We start from the raw sequence: 8,732 nt of genomic DNA on the forward strand, positions 1-8,732 counted from the left end.
CGGGGTCACTCTGGCTCAAGTGACAGAGCACAAACTTCAGAGAGGTCTTTTGTTCATTAGCACTGACTGAGATTGGTTTGCTGACTAGCGTTCCTCAAGCATTTTCCAAGTTCAGTATCGCTGGTGTCGCTGACTCCTGGGACAGCTGCAGAGAGATATCCTGCTGACAGAGACAAGTTTTCTGAAGACCACACATGCCGCATCTGGCTTTTTCTGTGAGGATTTTAACTCAGCCCCTCACCCCCATGCTCTGACAAGGCCATCTGTCCAGTGCCACGTTTAGTTCTTTTTTAAAATTAATTAATTTATTTTTTTACTCTAAAACCCCTTTTTTTACACATGGCTTGTGAAGAAAGGGTTTTCTTTAGCCACACATATAGAAACATTTTAATCATGAGTCTCATTTCAATAAACGGGCTCTTCCAAAGATAATGATTTCTTTTGTTTTATATATGAGTGGTTTCCTGTTTGTATGCATTTGCACTGTGTGTGCAGTACCCACGGAGGCCAGGAGAGGGCAACTGTGAGCTGCCATTGTGAGAGCTGCCATACCTGGATCTTCAAATGCTAGTGCTCTTAACTGCCAAGCTATCTCTCCAGCCCCAACTGGCTTACACTTGACCCACAAGAGAAACTAAACTTCTCTGGTAAAAGTGATCAACAGTTAGTGAAGGCTGGTAAGGCTGGAGATGAACTGTTTTGAAATTGAAATGGCTTTAGGTGACTGCCTCCCCCCTCCCCCCAGGGTGAGCATTAATCTCACAAGGGTGAAGACAGTACCTAGTCCTTGAGCCTTACTGGGCTGAGAGGACTTTCTGCTGTTGCCTTGGAAGGTTCTCCAAACCTCCATCCAGTGCATAGAAAGGTTTTTTTTCTTTTAGTTTTGAAAATTATTTCTAATTTTATGTCCTATTTATAATCCCAACCATCACTTTATTTATTTATTTATCTACTTATTTATTTTTGGTTTTTCAAGACAGGGTTTCTCTGTGGCTTTGAAGCCTGTCCTAGAACCAGCTCTTGTAGACCAGGCTGGCCTTGAACTCTCAGAGATCTGCCTGCCTCTGCCCCCTGAGTGCTGGGATTAAAGGCGGGCGCCACTGCCACCCGGCTTCATTTCTTTAACTTTTATATTTAAAAGGTTTTTGTTGTTGTTGTTGTTTGTTTTTACATACCAACTACAGTTCCCCTTCCCTCCTCTGCTCCCACCTTCTCACCCAAGCGCCCTCCCCCCCATGCATCCACTTCTCAAAGAGGGTAAGGCCTTCCCTGGAGAGTCAACAAAGTCTGGTACATTAAGCTGAGGCAGGACAAAGCCCCCCCACCCCGCGCCCCTCCCTTCATCAAGGCTGAGTAAGTTATCAGCTCATGCACTAGGGATAAATCCTGGTCCCACTGCCCTTGGGCCCACAGAACTGCCCAAGCCCACAAAACGCCAACCACCAATTTTTAAAGAACCAACAGTGTTGAAGTAGCTGCTCTGCCCCGCCATCTCCGAACCTGCTGAGGAAGCTCAGAGGCTGAGAGGAGGCTAGGAAACAGGCCTGTGCCCTTGCAGTGAAGGGTCTGATCTGACTGTGTGCTCTCTTTTCTCTGTAGAACAAGACCAAAAGTTCAATATAATGGCTACGCCGGCCATGAGAACAGTAATGGACAAGCTTCATTTGAAAATCCCATGTATGATACAAACTTAAAACCCACAGAGGCCAAGGCTGTGAGGTTTGACACGACTCTGAACACAGTGTGTACAGTGGTATAGCCCTCAGTGCCCCCTAGGACCGATTCATAGCCATACCTCTGATGGACAAGCAGTAAAATCCTTTGGTGCCATATACCACCCTCCCTTCTACTCTTGCCTTGCTGCAGCAACCTTGGCCATCATCTGCTGGCATAACACAGTGGGAATCTCTCCTCAGTCATGACCAAGTCTTCTGAGGCTAAACTTGCAAACACATCGTCATCGGGAAAGCGGATTATCAAAGTCTTGCTGCATCCGCCGGAAATCAAGACGCCAACACCGGCGAGGGCAAAGAAGACTGCAGAGTCGTAGAGACAGGTGGTCCTTCATGCCTCTGACTTCTGTGTCTCTGTGTGGCCAGGATGCCTTTGGATGGAGTCTTCTAAGCACACAGATAACATCCTTCAGGTGCGGCGACAAAATGGTAGCGACTCGATACGTGTTTTGTGTTTTTCTTTTCCTTTTATCCCTCCTCACTGGACAAGAGTTCTCTACAAAAGAAACACCTTCCTGGAGAAAACGCCTTCTGGGAAGTGCACACGCGCTTGCTTGCTTCCCTCTGCCCTGCCTGAGACACGACACGCTTGGAGGATCTTCAGGCTTCCCTGGGCACCCTTCAATCACTAGGGATGTTTGCAGGTCTCACGAGTCAAGCCGTTCCATCCCAGAATTTTTGAATCTCAACATTTTGCACTAGGGTGTTAAGAATGACTGAGTCTGGTTTTTAAATAAACTATTTACACAGGGTTTATATACGCTATACATTGTACATAAGCATTTTCTCATGTTGTATTGTCAAGCAGAAGATGCCACCATCAGTTCAGCTGGATTTAAGGGGAAATATCCCCAGACAGGGCAGTTTGAAAAGGAGACTATACTGTGAAAAAGTTATTTTTATTATCATTTCTGTTAGCCACGTTTATGTGTCAAATTCCTTGCCAACTACCGGTGGTTGAAACGAAGCCTTTTCTTTCTTTTGTTTTCTCTCCTTCACGTTCTTACAACTATTGCCTGTGCCACACTAATTGGGAACAGGGGTCTCCAACAATGTCTGTTTTCCGTGTATCGATGTGAATAGTAATTTATTTTAGGTAGCTTGTGAACCCCCGGGTCTCAGTTCACAGTGCAGTCTTTCCTAGCGGGTTGCTTGCTGTCTCTGTTCTGTAACATCACCTGTGCACACTGCCCTGAAAGTCTATCTCACAGCCACACCCAAGCTCAGAGGAAATCAGAAGGGAATCCAAGTCAAAATCAGGATCAGAAGGGCAGGCATTGCTAGCACACCCTCGTGGTGACCTGTTTTATAGATTACTTGCCTTTCTTGAAATTATTGCAATGATTTCCAAACCTAAAATTCCTTATTGGTAGACTATCCATTATGGTATAAATAATCCAGGTGGCACGGCCCACAGGATAAAATAGACAGCCTGGAGAGAAGGCAGGGCCAGAGAAATGTCTGTAAGAAATTCAAAGAGAAGATCATGTTTATTTTTATTTATATTTGTTTGATAAAAGTATTTTTGGAAAGATGATGCTTATTTTATTATTTGATGTTTCATACACAGCCAACATGGTAAAAATTTCCCCTTTGCACATCCCAGATTTGCACTGGCAGGTGGGTCCAGATGCCATGCGGACATTCTGTTTGCAGTGGTGACTACATTCATGCCTAGCTTTAAGACGGATGTATCTGTCTGTCTGTGTGACAAGTAAATGCAGGATTCCCCAGAGGACCTGTGGGGAAAGGAGCTCACTAGGGTATCATATATATCGCTGCTTTCAAAGTTCGGAATTCTGAGTATTCCAGAGGCCCCACCGGGGCTACCTCCAGCCTGCTCTTCTTCCAAGGGCTGTCTGTCGTATGTCAGGGCTCCGACCTCTTCTGGTGATCCTCAGTGCACTGGGTCCCATGTTGCAGGAGTCCATGTCCTAGGAAGGGGTACTGGCACAGGTTCCTCTGGCCAAGCTGACATCCTTGGGGTTCTTCTAGGTACACAGTGGTTCATTAGATCCCTGGGAAATTCAGATGATGTCATCAAGAATGTGCTCCTAAACACACATTGAGCCAAAACAAAACAGAAAATGTCAGCAGGTCTAAGGACTGCAGTGCGCAAGGGAGAACAGGGTCACTATATATATATATATTAGATGTATATAGAAATACACACACACGTATATATATATAAATATATATTGTATATATCTAAGTTTGAGTCACTCTGACTAGGTGCAAAATGCTGATTTTGGAGTCTAAACTAACGTCTCTGTCCCCACACCCTTGGCCTCTTGGCCATCCAGTTACACAAAGAAGACAACTCAGACAGGGCATCCATACGTGCAAGGAGCCACATGATCAGACCAGTGTCGCTTTCCTTTGTGTGCAAAATGACTTCTAGCTACCAGACTGCATCAAGGTATTTCAGACCAACACACCATCACAGAGAGGCACTCTCAGGTGAGCGCCTAGCCCAGTCCTTCCTAGAGCGTGTGTGTGTGCGTGCGTGCGTGCGTGCGTGCGTGCGTGTGTGTGTGGTGTTTCACCAGTCTCAGAGGCATTGAAGACCCAGCAGGGCAGTCAAGAATACCTTCCTCAGTGAGGTCTTAGAGACTTTCCCTGAGGCGCCCAGAGCACAGTGAGGGGACGCGCTATGTGGGACAGGTTATATGCTTCGAAGCTGTTCAACTGTTGCTTGTCTTTGCCCATCTTGCCTTCAGGCTAGCTGCAATAATTTTTTTCTTCTGTAAAATATTTTGTAAACAACAACAACAAGAACAACAAAAGCTATTATTTAAAAGGGGGGGAAGAAAGCTGGCATTATGATCAGGAAAACCATCCATCCATCCATCGTCGCTGCCCCGCCCTCCTGTCCCCTCCACACGCTGCTGTCACAACGTAGGTGCGGAAGACCTTTTTGTACAGAGATATATTTTTTATGAAGAATTTGTAAAATTATTAAATATGCTGTAATTTTTTGATTAATGTAGGTAAATTGTTAAAAAATAAATGTTTTTACAATGCAAAACTGTAATTTTCCCGATAATGTAAAATCACCCTCTCTAGCCGACTTTCAGTTCCAATCCTGTTCGACATGTATTAATATTAAAGCGGCCTGTTAAAATGAACAGTATCTTTTTTGTCAAAAGAAAAATTATAAAGAGAGTGTAACATAACCTGTGTAATGCCACCTATCTTTAAAGCAAATCAGAGTTCTAATTAAATATTTAATTTTAGATTTCTATTTTTGCGTGAATTTATTTTAACTTTACCGTTGTCTGGGGAAGTCTCTGGCGGGGGTGGGGGTACTGAACGGAAGTGTTTTTTCAGTAATCCTTTATAATATTTACAATGATGATCAATCTTTCTGCAAGCCAGGCCTCCCATCAGGGACTCCAACAGTCATTAGCGGAGGAGGCTGAGGCAAGACTTGCCTTGGGTAGTGAAGTGCTGGCCACACCAGCGGGAGGACCTGAGTTCTGTCCCCAGCATCCCTCTAAGGCAGGTGAGTGTGATGGGGCTGAAGGAACGGTTCTGGTTTTGCCTCCTTGGTTGTGGAGTCTTTCTGTGAGCTTTCACAACCCTGAGAACTGGCATGTCGGATGACTATGGGTGCCGCTAACAGCTTACTAATTACCACTCTAGAAGACAGCTCAGCAAATAGCCATCCTCGCTGACAGCATGTCGCCACAGCGAGAACCTCGTCTTCTGACTTCTGGGCTAAGAGATCAGGGGAAACACACCTAAGCCTCTCTGAATGAATGACTGCCACGTAAGTAGGAGGGTGTAGTAACATTGCTGAGAATCAAGTTATTACACAAATGAAGAACAACCAATAGTGAAGCACACCGCCACATCAGCTTTTCAGTCAAGAGGCTTGGATCACCACCTTCCAGCCACGCCAAGGCTCTCTGGGCCGTTGATTGCGATGGCTGCCATGACTGGGAGTTGGCGGCATTGCAGACTTGAGTGGTTTGTAGAGTGTGAATGACACTCAGTGATCAAAGCAAAGCAGGCGTTGCTGTCCTGAGATGATGAGTAAAGAAGCAAGAATTCAGAGGAAACGTGTTCACCCCCAGACACACAAATGGGCACATGCCCAGGTAAAGGTGAGTTTCTCTAGCTATGATAGTCTCATCTTTCGCCACGTATGTCACACCCTTAATATCATGGTCCCCTTCTTTGGCAGTTTCTTTGCTGAATGTCTCTGTAACTCTGTAAATCTCTCCCCCCACCCGCCACACACACACCCTATGAGCTGCATGTAACTGCAAATTAAGACTCCTAAGACAAACAAATATGTGTTATTTATTATTTGAGTTTAGAGCTCTTAAAATGGTCCTTCATGATGTGCCTGCTCTCCAGGGCCATCTGATGGCTGAGGATGAAGCACAGCAGCTCTGCCAGCATCCGTGAGCGCCTTCGAAGGGAAGGCACAGCATAGCTCAATCTTTAACTTCTTTTCTATCAGTGCAACCCAGAAGTTGTCTGTGAGTTAGTAAATGCCTCCTACCTCTGCGGTGTTCTTCCTGGGCGGTATTCTCTGTACAGGGTAGGCCTTCCAGCAGCTGCCAAACTTGAACCAAGTACCTTATCCTCTCTGTTCTCATGGCTGTGTGCTTTGACAAAGCACTTTTGGACTTGAGAGCCCAGTCCTGGGCTGCCCCTGTCACAGTGAGACCACAGGCTTCCTGAAGCCATGGTCCTCAGAGAGATGTGACAGCTGATTGTTCTCTACCTTCATGGACTTGTTTTTTTAGGACTACAGGGTTACCATGCTAATAGAAACTGGAGCAAAGCCACCCGCGAACAGCCACAGCTCTGGGCAGCAGTGGCTTCAGAAGCTAGCACATGTCCTCCTTCGATATCAGCGAATCCATTCATCTTTGGAGTCCTCTTCCCTGCTGCCAGTGCGCCTAGATGGGCATGCGCTACTACTCACCACCTGTCCTGGGCCAGAGATGACAGGACGTTCACTGTGATAACTAGGGCATTGTTCAGGAACCAGAGCCCAAGCCACATGGCACAGGCATGTCATATCTAGCTAAACTTACCTTGATGTGCCCACTGTGATGGTGATTCTCGGTTGTCAGTGTGGCGACACCTGGAACTCTAGCCCCCAAATGGAGGGCACACCTGCGAAGGATTTTTGCATACTTTCAAGTCAGAAGATCTGCCTCTAATCCTGATCTTTATACCCAGGAGGTTTACACCTTTAATCTGGATCTTTTGAGCCGAGAAGACCTACCTCTAATCTGGGCCATACCTTCTGCTGGACACCTATGTAAGGACATGGAAGAAGAAAACTTTTGATGTTAGCCTGCTTGAACTCACTTTGCCATCAGGTCTGTTCCTTCACTGGCATTGGAGCCTGCTTCTCTGGAATTCCAGTGCATACCAAAGCTCAGCTGAGACATCCAGTCCTGTGGGCTGAACGATTCCTGGGTTCTTGAACTTTCTCTTCACAGTCAGCCATTGTTGGATTAGGTGGACCACAGCCTGTAAGTCATTCTGAGAAGCCTATCCATATAGAGAGATTCATTTTATGAGTCCTGTGACTCTAGAGAACACTAGAGTGAGTGCCCATACTTCACAAAGCTCTCTTCCTCCAGCTTCCCAGGTTTTGTGACTTGTGCTTTAATTTAGAGAACACTAGAGTGAGTGCCCATACTTCACAAAGCTCTCTTCCTCCAGCTTCCCAGGTTTTGTGACTTGTGCTTTAATAGGCAGCACCTGCAACAGATCCAGATAGAGACCCTCAAAGTGGTCTATCCACTCCAAACCCAGGCCCAGTTCAGGTGTCTATATGCACAGATGCTGCCCAACCCTGGGCCTCTAGTGATAGAGCTGCTCACAGTGGTTAAGACGTCGCAGGCACCCTCCAAGAACATTGAATATGTGAACATAGATATTAAACACTATAGTATGGTTTGATGTACACAAATATTGAGCCAACTGTCTGTCACCTATCTGCATCACCTCAGTCTTATCATCACACCATCATCATTCAGTCTCACCCACCTCTACCTGAATACCTGTCATCCACGGAATCCTTTATCCATCGTATATGAAAAACACAATCTGAAACCATTCACCAATTGTTGCCTTGGACAATTCTTTTTCTGTTCCATGTGTATTAATGTCTTCATATCCCTTCAACTCATCATAATGTATAATTAATTCTAAGTACATTGTAGTTTCCACTCTGAGATAATGGCTGTGAAACATGACAGGGTTCTAAACCAGCTCTGCTTTGTCCTGTCTCTGAGAGATGGAGCCCCATCTTCTGAGCTACACTTTTCCAAACTGTAGCCGTGACATGACAGCATCTTGTTTTAGCTACAAAGTTGTGTTCTTTTTCCAAAAGCGTCAGCTTATGAGGATTTTTGTAAATTCACTGGAAATACTCCCAAGTCAGTGAAGTTTGAAGACACCTGTTTTTGAGCCAAGTCAGTAGTCTATATCTTAGCGTCTCATTCCTGCATAGGCTGGTTGTCCAAGCCCATGCTGGACAGAGTGCTGGAGTCTCGGCCAGCGTCAGAGGTCCTAAGATGTTCAAGTTACAGACGTACTAGAGGTGAATTTGTGGAGGCGCTCAGGCTCAGATGAGGTCCTGAGTGAGTGGGAGCAGGGATGAGATCAGTAACCTTATAGAGGAGATACTGAGGCTTCTGTCCCTTCTCTCCACAGGAGGGCACAGTGAGGAGGACATCATCCGGAGGCAAGCTGCAGGCCCTCTCCTGACCTACCCATCGACATGTAGAGTGCATCCATCATGCAAAGCTTAAGACAACTGCAGGAGAGCATCCATCCCTCTGTCAAGAGATGCTGAATCAAGCAGGTCCTAGACAGACTCTCGCTCTTTGATCCTGGATGTCTGCCTCCAGACCTGTGAGTACATACATTTCTTTTCCCTATAAACTTGATCACTGGATATCATTATAGGCACAAAACAAGAACAAAGACAATAAGTGGATTATTTTGTCTGCAGTTTCTCAG

The 8,732-nt window shown here is 45.8% G+C and overlaps 1 protein-coding gene across 2 annotated transcripts in view; it reads left to right on the top strand.

Annotated features, from left to right (window-relative positions):
* Positions 1–4,977, top strand: part of Csmd1 (CUB and Sushi multiple domains 1) — a 1,398,492-nt gene extending 1,393,515 nt beyond the window's left edge. For both annotated transcript variants that reach the window (XM_057752269.1, XM_057752268.1), the window contains one exon: positions 1,600–4,977. In XM_057752269.1, the coding sequence (XP_057608252.1) occupies positions 1,600–1,759 (160 nt within the window). In that variant the 3' untranslated portion in view covers positions 1,760–4,977. The remainder of the gene's footprint in view (positions 1–1,599) is intronic.
* The last annotated feature ends 3,755 nt before the right edge of the window (positions 4,978–8,732 follow it).

This window comes from Chionomys nivalis, chromosome 20 (genome assembly GCF_950005125.1).
Source record: "Chionomys nivalis chromosome 20, mChiNiv1.1, whole genome shotgun sequence".
In the NCBI taxonomy this organism is placed as follows: Eukaryota; Metazoa; Chordata; class Mammalia; order Rodentia; family Cricetidae; genus Chionomys; species Chionomys nivalis.